At 40.3% G+C, this 23,662-nt stretch overlaps 1 protein-coding gene and 1 long non-coding RNA gene across 2 annotated transcripts in view; both read right to left on the reverse strand.

Annotated features, from left to right (window-relative positions):
- Window positions 1-23,662, reverse strand: part of TMEM132E (transmembrane protein 132E) — a 484,064-nt gene that overhangs the window by 10,305 nt on the left and 450,097 nt on the right. Inside the window, exon 6 of the mRNA XM_040424795.1 lies at window positions 17,582-17,787. Within this exon, the coding sequence (XP_040280729.1) occupies window positions 17,582-17,787 (206 nt within the window). The remainder of the gene's footprint in view (window positions 1-17,581; window positions 17,788-23,662) is intronic.
- Window positions 581-5,199, reverse strand: LOC120995529. The gene is made up of 3 exons (XR_005777615.1): window positions 5,064-5,199; window positions 2,726-2,728; window positions 581-593 (listed from the first exon to the last, which is right to left on the reverse strand). It is a non-coding gene; the product is annotated as an uncharacterized LOC120995529 (long non-coding RNA).

Raw genomic sequence — 23,662 nt, forward strand, 5'->3', positions numbered from 1 at the left:
GACTGCGAATGGACTGTACATTGGACTGTTAAAGAGCTGCTCACTGCAGTGTTCCTGTGGGGTGTTGTAGTTTTACAACATCAGGAGAGTCACACCCTGGAGACCATTGCACTAGACTGTACATTAGGCTTCAGATTAAAGTGACCATGTACTATATGCTGGACTGTCAATAATTTGTACACTACCATGTCCCAACAGGAAAGCCTCAAGGTGAAAACTACTGCACTAGACTATACAATTGACTCCACATTAGATTGTCAATGGACTGTACACTAATGTCAATGGACATACACTGGACTGTCAATGAACTGTACACTAACGTGTCCCCACTGTGAGATAACCCCAAGTTAAGGATCACTACATAAGACTATACAGTGCACTAGACTGCACACTAATGTCAACGGACTACACACTAGACCAGGGATGCTCAACCTGCGGACCTCCAGCTGTTGCAAAACTACAACTCCCACCATGCCCTTCTGTAGGCTGATAGCTGTAGGCTGTCCAGGAATGATGGGAGTTGTAATTTTGCAACAGCTGGAGGGCCAATGGTTGAGCATCCCTGCACAAGACTGTCACTGAACTGTACACTGCTTTCTCACAATTAGAGCTTATAGTTTTGTAACAGTAGGAGGACCACAGGTTAAAGACCTAATGTACTAGACTATGCAATGGGCTGCACACTAATGTCAATGGACTAAACACTGGATGGCCATTGAACTGTACATTGCCATGTCCCACATTGGGAGTTGTAGTTTTGCAACAGCAGCACAGCCACAAATTAAAGACTGTTGCGCTTGACAATGCATTGGACTTTACCCTAGACCAGTGATGGCGAACCTTTGACAGACCGAGTGCCCAAACTGCAACCCAAAACCCAAGTTTTTATTGCAAAGTGCCAACACGGCAATTTACCCTGAATACTACAGTCCAATATAGTATATCTCCCATGTACTTTATCATTAGACTACTTTCACACTCGTGTTTGGTGCGAATCCATCATAGATCTGCACAGACGGATCCGCACCGATAATACAACCGTCTGCATCCGTTCAGAACGGATCCATTTGTATTATCTTTAACATAGCCAAGACGGATCCGTCTTGAACACCATTAAAAGTCAATAGAGGACGGATCCGTTTTCTATTGCGCCATATTGTGTCAGTAAAACAAATTCATCCCCATTGACTTACATTGTGTGTCAGGACGGATCCATTTGCCTCCGCTGGCTCTGCATCGTCGGGCGGACACCAAAACGCGGCTTGCAGCTTCCAGAGCGGTATGGAGACTGATCGGAGATAAACTGATACATTCTGAGCGGATCCTTTTCCATTCAGAATGCATTAGGGCAAAACTGATCCATTTTGGACCACTTGTGAGAGCCCTGAACGGATCTCACAAACGGAAAGCCAAAACGCCAGTGTGAAAGTAGTAACAGCCTGCCTACATTCAGTGCGCTGCCTGTGCTGTTCAAAGTGCGCCCTGCGCTGATGAATGGCAGGAAAAGGCTAAGTCATATTGGTACACCATAGACTTTTTCCAGGGTTAAAGTGCCCACAGAGAGGGCTCCGAGTGCCGCCTCTGGCACCCGTGCCATAGGTTTGCCACCACTGCCCTAGACTGTCAATTTCCTGTATACTAGGCTGTATGTTGCCAAAATGGACACCACTGTATGCCCATTGGGAGAAGTAGTTTTGCAACAGCAGTAGAGCCATAAGCTGAAGAGCACTGCACTACGCTGTACATTGGACTGTGCACTAATGTCAATGGACAGTACACTGGACTGTCACTGATGTGTACACTGCTGTGTCCTTCTCGTCCATTCCGGTTATTATAAATACTGCCTATACTTTGCCTGAGAAACTTTTCCTTCTCACTGTTAGAAGCAGATCTGATGAGGTACTTGTTTGCCTATAATGCATTAATAATGTTTTTTTCATTCTATGTTTCATAAAACTGTATACAGAATTGCAAACAAATAGATTAGATACACCACTTCCAGAAGATCTAGGTGCTTTTCTTGAAATTAACAATACAGGATTCCTCCCGCTTTGCTTTGGATCCTAACCTTGCTATTTTGCATTTCTTTCATTTCCAATGTCTGTAAAAAACTGAATATAATTGGTGCAGTAAACAAAGAGATGAAAAAGATGTTGGAGGAATTCCACACAAAAGCCAATACTTAGCGTATGTTGCGGAGGTGCCAAAATGGCTTCTAGTGCTCTAAGAGGATAGAAATAACAAGCGGCACAAGAGGAATACAATCAAGCCTACCAATGTAGATAAATAGAATGGAAAGGACAGAGTAGTGGAAAGTACTGTGCCTGTGTACACAAGAGGGAAATAGATAAAACAGTCCAGATGAGCAAGGTACTTCACATCTGCTAGCCCACACAAAGCCATTTGCAGCAACTCTACATTGTGTCTTTATATTTACAATCAACGGTTAGTGCATTAGTGTTACTGGACCAATTAGAGGCAAGTACATTAAACTGATTTGATTTTCCCTTGAAACAAATTAACCAAATGTTTTGCAGGATTTTATTCTTTAGCATATTCCAGTGGTCGCAATCCTTTCATAGTGGTACTTGAGGAAAAACAAAGAAGGATCTATCTATTTCCTCTCTCTCTCTCTAGAACGGCTTGTACAATTGGCTATATTATGATGGTGATTATCGTCATTATAACTAATACAATCTATGTTAACAGCATATTACACGGCAACAGCCTCATCCTCACTGCAGTAAAGGAAATTGCTGCAATATCCACACACTTTGTTGACTTCCATTATAAAATGGTATTGACAAAAACTTCTCTATGACATGCGCTATGAAATATAAATGCAAAATGAGACATTCATAAGCTCTTGCTGGGCTTGTTGCACTAAGTGGGCTTGTGAATAAGTGGAGTGGAGTTAAAGAACTGGAGTTTAAGAAAAGGGGCAAAAAACTAAGGTTGGATAGATTTTCATTGTGTGTTGATTGCTTGATTCTAGCAAGGTCTCCAAATATAGCAGACAGGGGTCTAAATCTAAATTCATGTTTACTGTTCTCTTTCTTTCATCCCCAATTAAACGTGTGCTCCAGGGACAATGCTACTAAGTGTGTGTCGTGTGCAATGTATGCATGACTTGAAAAGCCGTTCGACGGTGAATACATTTGCACTAGATGCAATCATGTTGCATATTTGGAAGCCCATTTCTTGCATCTAAATAGGCAGCCTGTAACATGCAGGAGCATTGCAAACCTGGAGAGAGGCTTAGACCTCACTATGCAGGCACTGGCTGGGGGCAGTGAAATGGAGGTAGATGGAGGAGGCCAAGATCAGGACTACAGGGTCAGTAGTTGGGTTGGATTAATGTTTCAAGAAGGGTTGGAGGGAAAAGTGCCAGGGACACTAGTCTTGAGCTGGAACGCCATAGTAAATATGCCTGTTTGGCTGATATTAGGGATGAAAGCTCAGGTCCAGCAACACTGCAACAGGGCATTTCTCCTAACAATCAGGAGGATGAATGCTGTTGGAAGGATGGGAAAAGAAGTGCAGCAATAGTCAGGCAGATGCTGGTGGTAGGGGACTCTATTATTAGGGGGACAGACAGGGCCATCTGCCAAGACCGTGAATGCCGAACAGCGTGTTGTCTTCCGGGTGATCAGGTTTGCCATATTGCGGATCGGATTACTGGGTGGGGGTAGGGAAGACCTGGTGGTCTTGGTCCATATTGGTACCAATGATAAAGTCAGGGGGAGATGGAAGGTCCTCAAAAATGACTTTAGAGAACTAGAAGAGAAGCTCAAGTCCAGGACCTCCAAGGTAGTGTTTTCAGAAATACTACCATGCCATGATCATCATTAGAGAGACAGCGGGAGCTTAGGGAGTTAAATAGGCTGGTACAGGACGGAAGGTTTCATGGAGAACTGGCCCGACATCTCTGTCAGCTACAGGCTCTAGAGTAGGACCTGCACTTTAATGGGGAGAGTGCAGCTGCTCTGGGGGAAAGAATGGTTCATCGGCTGGAAGGGCCTTTTAAACTAGGATCTGGGGGAGGGAGGGGGTCATTCTAATAAGGGGGTAGATAATGTAGATAGAGAGTGGGATATAGAAGGGGACAGTGGGGATTTAGTGGGGGCTGGGGTTACTGAGTTAAGTAGGGAAATATTCGCGAATTTTCGAAGTACCTATATTCGAATATTCGTGATCAACACTAGTTACCAGCAGCTCTATTTTTCATCGATGTACAGTTCTGTACATCGATGAAAAATAGAGCTGCTGGTAACTAGTGTTGATCACGAATATTCGAATATAGGTACTTCGAAAATTCGCGAATATTTCGAATATAGTTATATATATTCGTAATTTAGAATATTCGGAAAAAAAATTCCCCTTTTTTTTTTTATTAGATATATATATTTTTTTTATCAGTACACATGATCCCTCCCTGCTTCTAGCTTGTGGGCCAATAATAAGGCTGCAATATACTTGACTTTAGAAGTAGTAGTGTTTGCGAATTTTGCTCTATATTCGTTTTTTTTAATATTCGCTATATTGCTATATATTCTTGTTTTAGAATATCACGAATATTCGAAAAAACAAAGTTATAACAATATAGCAAATATTCGAAAAAATCGAATATAGAGCAATTTAGCTAATATAGTGCTATAATCTTCTTTGTCTAATAGTTGTAAATAGTGATGAGCGGCAGGGGTCATATTCGAATTCGCAATATTTTGCGAATATTTTGTAGAATATTCGACGAAAATTTGAAAATTCACGATTTTTTTTACTCTGAAAAAATCGGCAAGGTAATGATTGTGTAATATGCGAATTTTCGTAATTCGAATTTTCGGATTTTAATTTTTTACAAGTTGTAAATTGAAAAATTCGCTAAAAAATTTGAATACAAAAATTCGAATTACGAAAATTTGCATATTACACAATCATTACCTTGCCGATTTTTTCAGAGTAAAAACAATCGTGAATTTTCGAATTTTTTAAATTTCGACGAATATTCTACAAAATATTCGCAAAATATTGCGAATTCGAATATGACCCCTGCCGCTCATCACTACTGGTAACATGGACCTGTTACATACCAACAATATCAACCAAGGTACCCCAATAATATCACAAACATTCACTTTATGGGAACTGATTGTGAGAAATTGAATAGTAATTTAAAATGTATTTTCACAAATGCCAGAAATCTAGCAAGCAAAATAGGGGAGCTGGGAGCTATAGTACTAGAGGAGCACATAGATGTAGTTGGTCTGGCTGAGACATAGTCGGACTCTTCATATGACTGGGCTGTTAATAATCAGGGTTTTACACTATTTTGGAACTAAAGGGTCAATAAAAAAGGCGGTGGTGGGTGAGGATGGTGAGAATGTTGAAACCTTATGGGTGGAGTTACAAAGGGATATAAAGACTGAAAAAATAATACTTGGCGTAATCTATCAGACCCCCTAAAATCACAGAAAAGTTGGAAATTCAACTGTATAACCAAATTGGCTCCACAGGCCCAGGATATTGACTGGGGTCATGGTTCACCTGCAAAGGGGAGAAGATTCCTCAACTTGCTGCAGGACCACTTTATGGGCCAGTTTGTAGAAGATAACACTAGGGGCAATGCTCTGTTGGATCTTGTAATCTCTAATGATGCAGATCTTGTTGGAAATGTTACTGTTCGAGAAACACTAAGTAATAGTGACCACAACATAATTATATTGCACCGTAACTATAAAATGCAAACTCTGTCAGGGAGAGCAAAAACACAGAATTTTACAAAGGCCAATTTCCCCAAGTTGAGGGCAGCATTTTAGGGCATAGACTGGGAGCAGATACTGTTACATAATAATGCCTCATTCACACATCAGTGTTTTGGTCAGTGATTTCCATTAGTGATTTAGAGGCAAAACCAGGTGTGGCTCTAAACACAGAACAGGTGCAGATCTTTCCACTATACTTGATCTCTTTGAAGCCTACACTCCTGGTTTTGGCTCGTAATCACTGATGGGAAGCACTGACCAAAACACTGCCGTGCAAATGAGGCTTTATACTGAGAATAAATGGGAGAGGTTTAAATCCACACTTGAAAATTTATTCCTGTAGGTAACAGGTATAAACAGCTAAAATTAACCCTGCATGGCTTACAGCAACTGTAAAAAGGGCAACAAAAGACAAAAAAAGAGCATAAAAAAAATTCAAATCTGAGGGGTCAGCTGTTGCCTTTGAAGTTTAGGGTGCATTCACACGACTGTATAAATGGATCCGCATTGCGGAACGGGTGCGGACCCATTCATTTCAATGGGGCTGTAAAAGATGTGAATAGCACACAGTGTGCTGTCTGCATCCGTTGTTCCGTTCTGTGGCCACGCAAAAAAGATAGAACATGTCCTATTTTTGTCTGCAACCGCGGACAAGCTTAGACATTCTTTATATAGCGCTGGCCATGTGCGGTCATGTGAATGCACCCTTACAAAGGGGTTAATAAAATCTGTAAAAAGGAGATAAAATCTGCAAAAATACATCTGAAAACAGCAGGTGGCGAAAGAGAGCAAAACAAATCCCCAAAAATACTTTAAATATATAAATGTTAAAAAACCAAGGTCTGAGCAGGTAGGTAACGGTAAAGGGGGAATAGTCACTGAAGATAAGGAAAAGGCAGAGTAACTAAATGGGTTTTTAGCTCTGTATATACAAAAGAAGAGAAAGGTCGGGTCAGGGCTGTTAGTACATCCAGTAGTATACTGGCTACCTGTAGATATGGTCAAAGCTAAAGTTAAATAAGATAAATGTGAACAAGGCTCCGGGTCCAGATTGATTACACCCAAGAGTTCCTAAAAACCTCAGTTCAGTTATTGCTGTGCCCCTGTTTAAAAAATTTAAATATTCTCTAGGTACTGGAACAATGCCAAGTGATTGGCGCAAGGCAAATATGGTGCCCATATTCAAAAAAGGATCTAGGTCCTCCACAGGTAATTATAGACCTATAGGCTTGGAAAGTATAGTTTGTAATTGGATTGAAAACTGGCTGAAGGACCGTGTCCAGAGAGCTGTGGTCAATGATTCCTATTCAGAATGGTCCCAGGTTATAAGTGGTGTACCCCAAGGTTCAGTGCTGGGCCCTTTATTATTTAATTTATTTATTAGTGATATTGAAGATGGGATTAATAGCACCATCTATTTTGCAGATGACACCAAGCTATGTAGTACTGTGCAGTCTAAGGAAAATGTCCATAAAATACAAGCTGACTTGGACACTCTGTGTGATTGGGCATCAACTTGGCAAATGAGGTTCAATATAGATAAATGTAAAGTTATGCATCTTAGTAGTAATAAACTCTGTGCATCATATGCCCTAGGGGATGTAATACTGGTAGAGTCACTTGTAGAGAAGGATTTGGGTTTACTTGTAGTTCATAGACTAAACAGCATGCAATGTCAATCAGCTGCTTCTAAGACTACCAGGATATTGTCATGTATTAAACGAGGCATGGACTTGCCGGGCAGGAATGTAATATTACCACTTTACAAAGCTTTGGTGCAGCCTCATCTGGAATATGCAGTTCAGCAATCCTTCCTCACAATCGCCTGCTCATTAGTGGAGGTGTGCAAAATCATTGTTTGCCAGCAGCTGTTTAGACCGCACAATCTGCAGCCCACAAATGATAATTTAGGTGACCACACCTAAACAACAAAAACACTGAAAGTGCAATACATTTTTATTTTGCAGAATATTTGCAGACTATTACCCATACATTTACAGATGACAAAATAAAGCAATTAATGTCTGTTTTCCAATACTTTTCATGGGAGACCATTAATGGAGTGTGAGCAGGCTGAGGATATCCGTAGAAGAAACCATCAACCGGGACAAAGGAGAAAATGAAATTGTTCATAGAAAGATTTATGAAAATGTTCAGTTAATTAACTGTTATATTTAATTAATAAAAAAAAAAAGAAAACAGTGGAAGAAGAGATACATTTGAAGCAGTGGCATAACTAGAACTGACTGATTTTACACCACAGCAACTTCTTCACAAACCCCTCCTCCCATGCAATCCCCACTCCAAAAGCTAGTCAAGATCACTCTCTCAGACCAGGCCCGGCAGCCGCTCCATCCATTTCCTACAGGTATATACTGTATGGCATGTCACTATGTATACTGTCACTGTATAATACCGTTGAGGAGGCACTGACAATAAAATGTTTTAGTCCTCCTCTCAAATGGGCCCCTTCTGAGTTTGGGCCCCGTTGCACCCACTTCCCCTGCTTCCCCTATAGCTGCGACCCTGATTAGAAGTAATAAACATCACAGAGCTGGAAATAATGGACATTTCAACAATTTACCAATGTAATGGAGAACAATTAGCAATTGCCAAAGAGTAGCATTAGTCTAATGCAAATGCAGATAAGGAGTCCTGCAATGTGATGTATCTGATGTATGCATTATGTTATGTTACAAAATGCTTAGAAAATACATAGTATAGATCAGAGCATAGAGGAGAACAGGATGTGGGTAGTAAAGACACATGTAGGAGTTTTCCTTGTTCTCGACTTGGATCTGATTTCTTTTGTCATTGCATGTAATTAAAAATTCTGAATAGCCACTGAGTTATTCAATAAAATGTATTTGTATAGCTCCACCTGCTATTTCTCTGTCCATCTCACTGAGGTGGACACACATGCTCAGTTCCATCCTTCAACTGCCTCATAAAGGAAACACTGCCTAAGCTACAACAGAAAGGAGACACCCCCTTAGCTGACAGTTCACGTATATAGCGCTGCTATATTTCACAGTACTTTACAGACATTAGCATCAAGCTGTCCCCAATACTCTATCAGTATGTCTTTGGAGTGTAGGAGGAAACCGGAGTACCTGGAATAAACCCACGCAAACACAGGGAGAACATACAAACGCCATGCAGAATTTGTCCTTGGTTTTCAGATTTGAACCTAGAAACCAATGCTAACCAATGCTAACCACTGAGCCATCGTGCTGCCCATATAAATCTAGCAGCAATTAAGCAATGAATGGGGAGACCTCTGGATTCATGGTAGGTACAAGGTTGGTTCTAGCTTTGGTGGATAGAGACTGTCATGTACGATATGATGTCTCATTTAAATTTTTTACATTAGTCATGGGATAACCCCTTTATATCAGGTAAAAAAAAAAATATAACGTAGACCTGACGCTTACGTAAAATGCTTACAGCTCCTCTAATTGACAGTAAACATCTAAGGCTATAAATGCTGTATTTTTGCACCATCCAGTAACCATACGTCATATCTGTTTGCCTTTTTCATGCTAGTATACAGCTAGTTTCTGTATGGATGACACACCTATCCTGCACAAGAAACTATGGTTACAGCCTTTGTCTCGCTGTGTCTTGTGTCTAGCCTTTTACTTGATGACTTGAAATTGTAAAACATTACATTGTAGTGCTGAGAGCCTCAGTCCACGATGACTATAATTCTCCATGCCTTTAGTATAATTTGTTTACCGGTACAAAAGTCTCTCTGGAGCAAGAATTGCAAGTAGCAGAATGAGCCGTCGGACGGTTTTTCCATTCATATAGCACCAGCTCCTTCGAGGCTGTTTCAATGCGTGCGCGCTCCCTGCAAGTTCCCAAAATATGCCGGTTTGGACAAGGTACCGGAGACACAGGTTGTAACCCGGCCAGCCGTTGAAATGGAAAGGATTTATTGCTACTTATTAAAGCGATACAATGGGATCTGATACATAATAGCCCAAACATTCGCAGTCAGGAAGGAGTTAAAAGAAAAATTAAGCTATTTCTATTTTCTCTCTTGAAAAACAAAGTTACTGATCTTCCCCCCTGGCCGAAATCTCTAGAATGCAGCGGTGCAGAAAATTGAAGAGGAGAAATTGGAATTTTCTTATGTTTAAAGTACCAGCGCGGTGGGATGGGGAACAGTGGAGTGCGTTCCTAAGGCTGTGCCTACCTGTGACTATGGCGCAGAATGAGAGCACAGAGCTGGCATTTTATAATCACTGAGGGGGAACTCTTGCCAGCCTAATTATGTGTGGGATATTCATCTCTACACCTGCTACAGCAAAATTGTGCATGAAATGGTTATAGTCTCACCCTTACTACCAAAGAAACAATTTACTTTTTCAAATGAGAAGGGATCTCACAACCCGACTAATTCATCTTCTACTGCGGGCTTTGTAAGGACAAGGTAGTGTCGCTCAGGCTGGACAGCTTATCTTGTACAATGTCTACAAAGATCAACCAGTTAACACATTATACGTCTTAGCAAATATAATTTTCTGGTGTATGCAGGGAGAAAAGAAGGCTCAATGTCCAACCGATTTGGGGTCGTTTTTAACTATTTCTTTCTTGCAATACCTAGGACCCAACAGAAAAACGTTAACAATTTGAGAACTGTTTTCTAATATCTTACTAATGCAGGATTAAGATAACATTTTCTTAGGACAATGTATCGATCCAGTTCTGTCATGAAGACTTTGTGTGGATCCTAATCACCAAAAGCCCAAAATGTATATACTACCTAGCTTGTTTTGCGACAGGTATGTGTTTGGTGATTTCAAACCATACAAGGTCTTCATGACAACACATCAGGAGACAAAAGTCAGGACAGGAAATGTTGTCAGAATCGTTCAGTAGTGCAGACTGGAGCCTTGGGCATGTATCCTCCAGCAGCAATGATCATTGATGTCCATCACACTTATTTACTACAGCAGACATGTTAGGAATTGTGACAGGTTCTCTTTATTAAAGGGGCTATCCCATGCCAAATGTAAAAAATGAAAATCAGACATCATCTAGTACATGATAACCTCCTTCTAATAAAGCTAGAACCAGCCCTGCACCTCACATGGATCCAGAGATCTCCACATTCATTGATCTGCTAGATTTATATCAAACTGACACCTCAAGGGGAGTGTCTTTTCTGCTGCAGCTAAGGGGGCATGTCTCAGCTCTCCCTATCACAGCTCAGGAGGTGTGTCCATGCTCTCCCTATCACAGCTCAGGAGGGAGTTAAAAGATGAAACTGAGCATGTGCGGCCTTCTCAGCGAGCAGGTCAAAGAAATAAGAAAAAACAAACAGCAGGTGGAGCTACACAGGTACATTTTATAGAATAACTCAGTGACTATGCAATTTTTTTTATTTCATGCAGTTACAAAAGTATTCAGGTGGTGGTTTGAAAACTGTAGAATATTTTTCGTGGGACAACCCCTTTAAAGGGGTTTTCCAAGACGATGGTTCTCTAATAGAGATGGCCTTGCGGTTCGCCCGGAGGTTGTTTTGCGACGAACTTTGCGTGTTCGCGATTTGCCGAACATGTGAACATATGGAGATATTCGCGCCCGCCATATTCTTTTACATTGTGAAGAACTTTGACCCATGACACTTCCATCAGGTGGTACAGGACAGCCAATTGAGACGTTTCAGCACATGGACATACCCCCTACCTTATAAATAAACCTGATCTGGCCGCCATTTTACATTCAGTGTTTTGCCAGTGTAGGGAAAGGTTGCTGTGTGGAGCAGGGACAGGCTGTTAGGGACACCAAACGCTAGCTAATAGGGCTACAAAAGTCTTTTTAAGGACTGGTATAGGTGTGCTATCGATAGGTTTGATACACATAAGGGTGCGATATACTTATAATATACTTTTATAATGAGTCAAAAACACATAGATCTATAGTGATCACTTGGAAGTCAGGGGCCTAGGGGCTTACTAGGGCCATTTTTATATAGGGTAAGGTTCCGGACGAGGTCGCTCTTATCAGGGCAGGTGGACTGTGGTTAGGCTATCAGGGCCAGAATAGCACCCCCTAGTAGGGCAAGATCAGGGACAGTTCTTTGCCCACCCTGTCCTTCAATACCACATCATCATCTAGCCCAGGGATAGATGGTTTTTGCTTTCCCTCCGGGATTCATGGATGTGCACTGGAACCCCCCGGATTGTGGTAGGACATATGGTTTCTGATTTGGTGAGGCCGAGCACCTGATTTAGTGCCGCGAGCACTTGTTATTGCCTACCACATCTATTTTGTTTGCTTAACTTTAATAATTTATTTTCATTTTGAGGGATATCTTTTCCATTCACACGTCTGCAAAATGGGTCCGCATCCGTTCCGCAATTTTGCAGAACGGGGGCCAGAATGTGCTGTCCGCATCCGCACTTCCTCATCCGTGCTTCAGTTTCCGCAAAAAAATAGAACATGTCCTATTCTTGTCCGCAATTGCAGACAAGATTAGGCATTTTCTATTATAGTGCCGGCGATGTGTGGTTCGCAAATTGTGGAATGCACATTGCCGGTGTCCGTGTTTTGCGGATCTGCAAAGTACTTATGGACGTGTGAGTGGACCCTCATAGTAACATTATTAAAGGTTACGTTTTATCTTTATGTATATTCTAATGGATTGCCTTCCTTGTACAATGTTATAATATACTTTCTATGTTAGAAAGTATATTATAGTGCATTTGTATTGTGCGGCAGTTGTGTGCGGTTCTGCTGTGATACTGCAGGTATATAGAGGGATAAGCGTTATTGGAACAAATAATTTCTACTGCTGTGATATACCAGACCCCCCCCCCCAAAAAAAAAAATGTTTGAAGCGGGGTGTTATATACCAATATACTTTCTTTATAGTGCATTTGGGTACTGTATAGTGCATTTGCACATGCACGTACTCAAAAATTATATTGCCGATATTCCGCATTGAAAAAAATTATGAATGGAGATCACAAATTCGAATAATACATCGGGTATGTCACTGTCCATGTTGTGGGACTATTTGTGCACTTCTAGTAATTATTTCTTGGCTGCAAATATGAGCTGAAGGTTTTTCAGGTTCGCCTGACAATAAAATGAATGGGACCCGCCGCGAACTTGTGGTTTGCGAACATTTGATCGCGTTTGCGCGATCGTGTTCGCGAACCGTCCCGGCAGATGTTCGTCCATCACTATTCTCTAACAATCTTTTCACATTCCTTGCATATATGTTGCAGATCATACCTTCTTCCTTCATTTTCGTTGCCGTCTGTGCATTTCTACAGCGTTGCTGTATGTTTGCATAAATGTACATTACTTTTGGATCTGCTTTCATCCTGAACTGCTACAGCAGCTTTTCCTCGATTCCATTGCTGGCAATCCATGTGTTGATGAAATTTCATATACAAACCTTTAAATGCTTATGGATCTATGTACATGGAACATCACGTGAAGTGATGAAAACTCAGCCTGCAGCATCACATGGCACTCAGATCTCTGAAGCAGCACAACTTTGCTAATGTAAGTCATTTACAAAGATCATACATTTGGGTTTTGGTAAAAAAAAAACAACATTAAACAACAAAACAGGAAAATAAAAGGAAAACACACTGTGCACTAGTTGCTGCAGTAATGTAGTGAATGTAGTAATGGCTGGGCCAGGCCTGCTAGTAAAGTACTGCTCTTTCTGGCGAATGGAGTAGAGTCCCATTGTCTACATTGTCCATATGTTCTAATACGACAAATGGAAAGATGCAGACAAATGCTTTACTATTCAGTTAAACCGGACATACGTGTTTTTTTTATACCTTCAGTACCTATGTGATATAAAATCATATAATGTGTTAAACTTCCCCCAAAAAACTATCCATTTCACCCATAGCACTTAAATATAGCACATTACTGTGCTCTGTACAATATCAATATAACATGGGACATAAAGTGCCACTAAAGAAATGGAAAAGTCGCTTGCTACGCAGCAATGGAGGTGTTCATCATGTTAATGCTATGTTGTTTTGAGTCCTGTGTAAGTTATGAGACTTTTCTGTTTGCCGTTAATATATCTAAATTGTCTATCCCGTAGCCTGCAGCCAGTTATATCGGCTGGGATATAAAGAACACTTAAGGACACATCTCTGCTAAACAAAGGCTACACAGCAATGTCTATATATTGCAATTATCCTTTATGCATCAATAGTTCTACATTAAATAAAGCTATTATTTGTCATTTTTATGATTTGCCAGTGGGAAACATTAGGCCAGCCCTGGAAGAAAAGGGGCCAACTGAAAAAAATCAATGCATGCATATTACATTGATTTTATGATGAAATATAAATGGAAATGTCATAAAGCAGATGACTTAATGTGCAAGATAAGCCACACAACTGAAAGGGATTCTGTTGAAAATATTGCTGTTTAAAGGGTCAGTATCCCTTTTTGTTGGTCAAAATGATTTTCTTAAATATATTCTAAAAATATTATCATTAGGAACCTTGGGGTTGTAATCAGTCAGGTGCTGAATGAACTAATGTGCATAGTCTATGGGATTGTATTCTACACCAGGGACGTTTGGACTTAAAGGGCTTCTGTCATCAGAAACATGGTTATTAAACTGTCTGATTTTAGACATGTGTTAATAAAGTTGAAGCTAACAGTTTTTGTCCCTTCTTTCTATGTGGTTGTTTAAAAAATGAACTTTTATTTTATGCAAATGAGCCTCTAGGAGCAATGGGGGTTTAGCCACTACTCCTATAGGTTCTGTTCTCCCTCCTCTGGCCATGCCTTCATTATGTTGATTGACAGGGCCTTGCACCTAGAAGGAAGGGACAAAGACTGTTATCTTCAGCTGACATACGCACATGTGTAAAGTCAGACAGTTTAATAACCATGTTCCTGATGACAGAAGCCCTTTAACTGGTCAGGTCTCCAGGTTATGGTCCTCATAGCAGTCACTGACTCATAGCTGCAAACACCACAGTAGGTGCAACAGAAACATAGCCAAGAATCAAGGCCAGGGTTGAAAACCAGAGAGACAGTACCGAATATGACTTATCGAAGAAATAAGACAAGAGGCAGAATCCAAGAAACCAAGCTGGATCAAACACAGGCTGGCTGGATGCAACAGCTTACAGGCAGTGTTCAATGGAGCCTCAGGAAAAAGGAAGCCCTTGCCAGGCCACCAGAATGTATTTTCAACTAGACCTGCCACTAATTGTTTTCTAGGGCAGCACTCGTAAGTAACAGTATCTTTTCCCCCTTAGGGTCCCTCCTACTACATTATTGATCAGCAATCTCCAGCACTTCAGCTGTGGTGAAACTCCCAGCATGCTCCATTCACTTCTATGGGTGTTCTGACAATAGTCAAGCAAGTGTGTATGCTGGGAGTTGTAGTTTCACCACAGCTGGAGTGGCGCATTCTGTACTACATCCTTTCTGTGTAGAATTGTGATGTTTCTTAAAGAATTTCTTAATCAGGCAAGGGGCATGGACATACCTTTCTCATACTGATGATTTGTCCTCTGCAGCATAACCTTACCAATTAAGTAGTAAAGTTTGGCCTGAACAAGCTTGGAGTCAAGGATATGCTTAACATCAAATTAAGAAGAGTCGACGGTTTGCAATGGTCTGGAAATCTTGAGAGTTTTGGAAAACCTGTTCAAAACTATAGTTCATAGCAGGGAGCTATAGAAGCTGTTTAGCATGTGAAGGTTAGAACAGAGCTGGAGACTGTAAGTCAATGGGTAAATGCATCTGAGGACAGGAAAGAACCAACTGAGGTGCAAACTAGAAATAAGGTACTCAGCTTGATATTTTTGGTTATTAACCAAATTCGTTCTCAAAAAGAGATGGTAGGACTAGGCCAACAATGCATACAATTCTTAAGGCTGCATTGCAGAATGCTCTCAGATGTACTTATTTCCAGATTAAGGTTAGATCCTTGCAAACGACTGAAGGCAGGTATCACAGATTCACCTATCAAATAGAGAAGGCCAAGTTGGCGTGTAGGAACCAATTCAAAAGTGTAAGTGGAAAATATGATAATGTCAACCAAGATGTAAGAAGACAGCTGGGATCACAGAATTACAAAACCCAAAGGGCAAGACCAAGTATTTGTAATGTCAGTCATAGGTGTTGAAGAATGTCTTCCACTTGTCCACTTCCTTGATATGGACCAGGTTATAAACTCCACAAAAATCCAATTATGTCAAGATGGTGTAAATAGACCCTAACAGTTGATGGCTTCAACAAAGACTTAGATGATTTCTTAGAACAAAATAACACAAATGCTTATGTTCATGTTCAGAATTCTGTTCCCCACACCCCATTCCTCAGCCCAGTGAGTGATGTGTCTGATCACATGAAACTTCATCAGCAGCCATTTTATGGACAGGACTTCCATGTGGAAAACACAAAAGACTTGGCCAACAAAGGGGTGCACCATTTGAAATATAGAAAATGGTGCAGAATACCAACAAAGACTATATTAGTAAGTGCCATATAGTCATCTTACAAACATATTATTCAGCAGTAGTCAGAAAGTGGCCAACCCCTTCAAATGAATTGGTTGGATTATCTTAATGAAATATGTTGTGTCTACGTGACCGTTACACTGGAGATAAATGATTTATATTTCTAGACAGATATTCAACTTTCCAGCACAAAGACAAAGTGTGTATAAAACACTAAAACACTTCTGAAGAAGTTCATTTCAATGGGTTATTTAATATTACGCATACATAAAATAGCACTCACACACGAGATCTTCCAAAACTATCTATACTGAAGAATATTTTGTGTGAAAACATGCAAATATAACAGATCAAGTTAGGGTACTTTCACACTAGCGTTTTTCTTTTCCGGCATCGAGTTCCGTCCTAGGGGCTCTATACCGGAAAAGAACTGATCAGTTTTATCTCCATTCATTCTGAATGGAGAGCATTCTGTTCAGGATGCATCAGGATGTCTTCAGTTCAGTCTTTTTGACTGATCAGGATGGAGACGGATCCGGCATTTCAATGCATTTGTAAGACGGATCAGGATCCTGATCAGTCTTAAAAGGACATCAGTTGGCATACGTTTTGACGGATCCGGCAGGCAGTTCCGGCGACGGAACTGCCTGCATGCATTCCTCTGCCGCAAGTGTGAAAGTAGCCTTAATATGCCACATGACAAATATGGTTTCACTGTGGACAACCTTTTCTTGATGATAAACTGGTTACTGGGTGTTTGGCTACTCAGACCCCCAGCAATCCTCTGTTAACTATTGGAGAACCTGGTAACAAGAGTTGAGTTTGCCTACAGTGTCCCACAGGGAAAAGTAAGCATCACACAGTTCCAAAATAAATCTCTAGGTTCTCCATGCATGGATATTCCAACTCCTCTATATCAAGTGATGCTTTTTGTAAGGGCTCTCTTACCTGGCAAATAGATGTGGATCCTGTAGTGACAAGAATCATATATGCTTCACAAGTAGGCTTGCAACATTAACGTTCATAGCTACCTATTTGTTTTGTTTATTGTAAAAAGGACTCAGGATAGACACATCTTCCAATGTCTATGTGTTTTTTTCTTTAATTAAAACATCTATTGCCCTGACATTGGATGTTTTCATATTTGTAGGAGTTGTTGTCCAATATCTATATTTCATATTTTGTAATTTCATTGTTGTTAAGCTCTCTGTACATCGATTGAGCGTTACAAATGCAATTCAATAAAAAGTCATTTAGGAATAAAGTTGTTTTCTCTCACTGCTTGGCTAGTATTAGCTACTTAGATGTTCATGTACAATGTTCATATATAATGTACGTGCTTACCTGCGGTCTGGTAGTATTGGAATTCTCCAGCCTTTTATTTGGCTTAGTTTTGAATCAGAGAGTTCAATGGATAAAGGGAGTTTGGGTACCCATACAGTCATTTCTAATGGTGCACTGAGATGTTCATAGGTAAAAACCGCTTGTGCGTTCATTGATCCCCTGGTCTCCTTTCCACTAACAAACACATAATCACAGCTACTTGACACCTGTTAACAGAGATAGGGTGAGAATTACAAGAGGTACAAGATAAAGATCCTCATTTTACTTAGTTCAGCATTACCCCTGAATAAATGGGGATTGTTTGTAGGGTTTCTTTTTCAGGAGTCTTAAAGGAGAATCTGTCAGAAGGATTATCTAATCTATACTGCTACTACTAGCTTTTGGATAAGATGAAAGGCCATCTAAAGGTTTCCTTGCATGGAAAAGTAGAAAGATGATTTTGTAAAAGAGAGCTTTAATCATTGCTTAGGCTACTTCCCACTAGCATTTTTGCGGATCCGTCATGGATCTGCAAAAATACTTCTGTTACAATAATACAACCGCATGCATCCGTCATAAACAGAAAAAGATGGCTCTTGAGGGCAGAGCATCTCAGTTTCAACATTATCAACTCCTCAGAATAGGACAACGTCTTTGAGGTACTCGGATAGAACATATGAAACCTACAATTTAAAGTGGCAAATGCAGTGGGAACATTGCTTTTTATGTTAATAAAAGCAGAACAGGAGGATGAGGTCTCCTAATTTGTATCGAAATTGGCTTTTCTTAAAGCAATTAGTAGATTAGTCCATATTATAGGACAATCATTACTAATATCAGACAAGCCCGTTGGCTTACATTAGCAGGTGTGGCAGGTTTAGCCTCAGAGTCACATGAATAATCTAACCTGGAAAACAGTCATCTGTTTTCAGGAAGTTAAAATTAGATATATACAGAATGTAAGTCATTTGCTGAACTTAAAAGGCCAAGTCAAGTAAAAAAGTATTTTTTTTTTAATCAAAGCTACCAGAGGCAGACCCGAACCATCCAGGGAAAATCCCTAAAATACCAATTCCAACTTGCACAATGTGAGAAAGGGAGCTTCAACAAAATCTAGTTCTTACAAGAAGCCTTATCCACGTAAGCAGTACCCTTTCCTTTCCATTCATGTATAAATTTATAGGAAACAATTTCCACAGACCATTGGGTCAGAAACGTAATAAAAAAAGAAAGAAAACAGTCTCCCACTACCACTAACATTTTCAAGCAAGTCCGTCTTTAGAGTGTTTTAGAGACTGCCCTCACTCAAGGGAAAATATACAGATTAGATGGGACAAAAAAGTCTGGATAGTTTTCCAGTGATAAAACCAGACAAATGCTCAACAGTAAGGCTTTAAACATATTTTTGAAGCCAAAGAAATTCTGCCTGGAAAGTATGACGGACGTATGTCCAAAATGACATGTATCTAATTAAAAAAAGACAGAAAAGATGCCTTTCATGCTATATACACAACCCATAAACACAGATGCCTTCTCCAATTCAAATGGAAGGGAGAGATTTATCATTGGACCATTATGGACCTCTTTAATGATCCTTATACTTTCACATGTGTAATGAAGGTTCTAATGTCTAGCTAAGAACAATAGGAATAACTTGCGTGATCGATCTAGACGACCTTTTAAATTTCAGCGTGGATTCAAACTATTTTCTAGGTTTTTCAATAGATACAGAAGCTTTTACTATAGGAATTCTGAGAGAAAAAATGCTGCAAGTGTCAGTGAAAAACAGTGAAAAATACATGTCCCTAAAAACAATAGCTAAGCCTAATAGGCAAGTTGGTAGCTATGCAGCAAGCATTCAAAACTAGGCGACTTTCAAACTGGCTGTCTGTTTGTGAGAGCCATTCAGGGCTTCAGATCCGTTCATGACAAATGCATGTAGTTATATTATTGTAACGGATCAGTTTTTGCAGATCCATGACGGTTTTGCCCAAAACACGAGTGTGAAAGTAGCCTTACTTGTACTGTGTCACCAGATACAGATTTGGTTAGGAAAACTTTCGACGTCAGAAGTACACTTAGCAGAAAGTACTAATTTGTTTTGCATATGTTCTCTTAGGACAACAAAGGCAATTATTATTATATAATTGCTCTGAACTAAAGGGCTTATTACAGTTCTTCCTGGTTTCAGTTAATAAACTGTTAAAACTGTTTAAATCTATGGTGTTTCTTTTATAATTCTAGTTATGATCCCAGGTTGACCGAGAAAAAGGAAAGGCCTGGCTTTCCCTGGGAGATCTCACTTGAGCGCTTGAATACCTGCAAGACGACAGATGGAAGCGGCCACCAGCACCCATTAGCTGTTGATACTGTATGTGGCTTTCCCTTCCCTTGAACAAAAAACATCTGCAGATCATAGATTCCTGCAAACTGTGCTTTCTGTATAAATGCAACTAATGGGCGTTTAAGAAATGGAAAGTAGCATACAGGATATAACTTTAAGTAAATATATTCATCCAATTAATTAAATTGGAAGAACTGGGGTGTTATAATAAAGAATTCCAAGTAATTGAATAGTATTAGAGGCATATAGAAGAGAGGGCTATGGGGTCAAAATCTCCTCCTTCCCTCAACATCTTAAAGACTAGAGAAACATGGCTACTTTCTTACAAAAAGAGCGCCACACCTGCCCTCAGATTGTGTGTGGTGTTACAGCTCAGTCCTATTCACTTCCATGGGGCTCATCTGCAATACCAGACACAAGCCACGGTCACATGCCCGAGACGCAACTCAGTCCAATTCAAGAGAATGGGCCTGGTCTGCAATACCAAGCACAGTCACTATATAAATGTACAGCACTGTGCTTGGTAAGCTGTGAGAATCCACAGTGTTCGCAGGAGTGCCAGTGTCTTCTCAAACAGCTGATTGTGGGGGTTCTAGGTGTCAGGAACCCACCGATCACATACTGGATGACCTATCCACAGGATAGCTCATCAGTTAAGAAGAGTCAGAAACCTCTTTAACGTCTAAAGCTTCTCTTTTTTATTTGAATCCACCTGTCTATGTGTGAGCACAACACAGGTCAGAAATGCATCAGCCACTCTGCTTGAATGATTTTATCTGGATTGAAATCAGGCATTTTAGAAAACTTTTAGAAGTTAAATGGTGTTGGTCTACCCTTATTTTTACACAATTGATTTATGTCTTCTGTTCTAGAGTTCCATGATGTTAAAGCTTACTCTGGGCATTCGGCATGGTGATCAAAAGCTTGTATCTGTCTAACACATTTAAAATGTTTCCCACTTGGCAGTCTCACTCTATGAGCTTGTGATCTGCAGATTTTTGGCTGAGCTGTTGTTGCCTCTAGATATTTCTGCTTCACACCGACAGCACTTACAGTTGGCCAGGACGATGTTTGGATTTACTATAACTTACACCAGAAACTAGAATAAGCTATAGCTCAAGTCTGTGCCAGCCCCTAGATGGAGTAGACTTCAGTTTCCGAGGCATGGAGGTCCGGAGATACCACTAATTTATTAAGAGGTATCTGCATTTCAATAAATTAGGCGCATCTCACTCCAGAGCAGGGAGATTAAGACTGGCGCTAGTGATAAATCTCCCCCATTGTTAAATTTGGTGCATCTTTAAACCTAACACTTGTCTATTCCACTACCTTACTGGAGTGACTGGCACTTTTTGGCCTCTTTCACACGGGCGTCGCGTGTGAGGGCCGGACAAGATGCGGGTGCGTTTCGGGAAAATGTAAGTTTTTTTTTTTGCAAAGCGTTTTAATGCGTTTTGCACGCGAGTGCGAAAAATCGGCATGTTTGGTACCCAGACCCGAACCCAGACTTCTTCACAGAAGTTCGGGTTTGGGATTGGTGACCATGGTGATGGACCATGTGATGAGCACAGTGACGTCATCAAAGGTCCTTTAGCCAGGTCCTGAAGAAAGTAGAAAGAAGAGGAGATCCGCTACACTATCAAGTGGATGGGGTGATTTAAATGTGTTTATTATTTTTAACCCCTCAATGGACATTTTACTAAGCATTCTGTATTAAGAATGCTATTATTTTCCCTTATAACCATGTTATAAGGGAAAATAATAAAGATCGGGTCCCCATCCCGATCGTCTCCTAGCAACCATGCGTGAAAATCGCACCACATCCGCACTTGCTTGCGATTTTCACGCAGCCCCATTCACTTCTATGGGACCTGCGTTGCGTGAAAAACGCACAATATAGAGCTTGCTGCGATTTTCACGCAATGCACAAGTGATGCGTGAAAATCACCGCTCATGTACACAGCCCCATTGAGGAATGGATCTGGATTCAGTGCGGGTGCAATGCATTCACCTCACGCATTGCACCTGCGCGGCATTCTCGCCCGTGTGAAAGGGGCGTTTATGTGACACACTAATAAATCTGGGGTGAAAACCATTAACATAGCTAACCACACCTACTTCCTGACCCTCTTTTAAAAAATGCAAATGCAATATGCAAAAAAGTTGCAATATTTTTGTGTAAGTAAGCCTAAAAAAGCCCTATTTTGTGACTTTTTGAATAGAGAATTCTGGAATGCAGAGAGTAATAAATTCCCCCCATTAAGTTTAAATGACAAATTACTGATTGATCTCCACCTTGATCTATGGCCTGGCTGACATCAATTTTTTTTTACAGATATCTGCCATTGGTGGACAGCTATTGAAGATGTATGGACAACTTTAGATTTACTTATGCCTAATTCCTAGTACAAAGCTAATCCAACTACTCATGACGTTATTACAGTATATGAAAAATGAGTGAGTGTGAATGTTTTTTGGTCTTGAACGTTCTGTTAAATACCAATTTGGGTATTACATTTCCGCTGTCTTTATTATTCGGTATATACGGTAATCTTCCATATAAATTTCTACCACAGACTTATGATACTATTGGGGTAGTGTTACTGTTTGTTTGCATGTTACCTGCTATTTGTATTATACAGTATTACTTTTAGTATACAAAAAAGGAACTATAAAAAGCAGGACATTTTCTCAAGCAAAATCTTTCTAGAGTAATATGGTGAAAAACTGAAAATGTGCATCAAAAAGGCTTAAACCATAATCGGGAGTCAAAAGTCCACAAAGAAATGTGCAGGTTTAAATCCATTCTTTTATCCAGTAGCTTTTTATACTCAGTACTTCCATTTAAAATGCGCACAGTGAGCTAAGCCTGATGCATTAGTTTGACCTTAAATGAGACCTTGCTAATCTCAGTGATGAATTGACAGCTTAGTTAAACTAGTGGAGGCAAAGTATTTTAAGTTCAACCTCGTCATTCAAACCTGCCTACAGAGCAGTCAAAGCTCAGCATCAGGAAAGTTGCAGGTATCCATAGGTACCCATTATCATTAAGGACATGTCTAATAGTGCTCAAATGGAAGCAATTCTAGTGCAGAAGCTGGCAGGTTGAAGATGAGACACTTGGTACTGTGCCAATTACAGATCACTGCAGCTAATCTACTGCACGACCTCAAATCTTTTAAATGACATACACGAGAAACTCGAGCTGATTTTAGGAATTGATCCTCATCGTGCATTGTAATGAAGTCTGTAGACTACAGTGCTAATAAGGTTATGTATTAATAGGGTTTGGCCTTTTATTAATAGAAGAGCTCTGGATTCATGTCTTCTTATAACATACCATAAGAACTCACTTACAAAGGCTTTACGCCTTTCCTGGTGTACAAAAGTCACACATTTTTCACAAATAGCATCGTCTTTCTCCTCTGCTCTGTCACTCTTTAAACAAATAAGCAGAGCTCAGAACAAGGTGGTGTGGCCCTAACAGTAAGACGCATTGGTGTAAATTACTACTGAAATCTATGCCAGCTCCTAGTCGATGTAGGTGTCAGTTTCTGGTACATGGACATCTGAGATGAGACAAATTTATTAAGAGAACTGTCTTTTAATACACTATTCACGCCTTCCTCCATCTTACCTTTTAATAACTGGAGTGTGAAACGCCAGTTTTTAGTAAATGAGCCCCACTGTATTTCACTGGTTTTACTGTGAACAGTGATAACTCACTGAGTTGAATAGTCTATTTTACAAAGACTTCA

The sequence above is a fragment of the Bufo bufo genome, chromosome 3 (genome assembly GCF_905171765.1).
Source record: "Bufo bufo chromosome 3, aBufBuf1.1, whole genome shotgun sequence".
Lineage (NCBI taxonomy): Eukaryota > Metazoa > Chordata > Amphibia > Anura > Bufonidae > Bufo > Bufo bufo.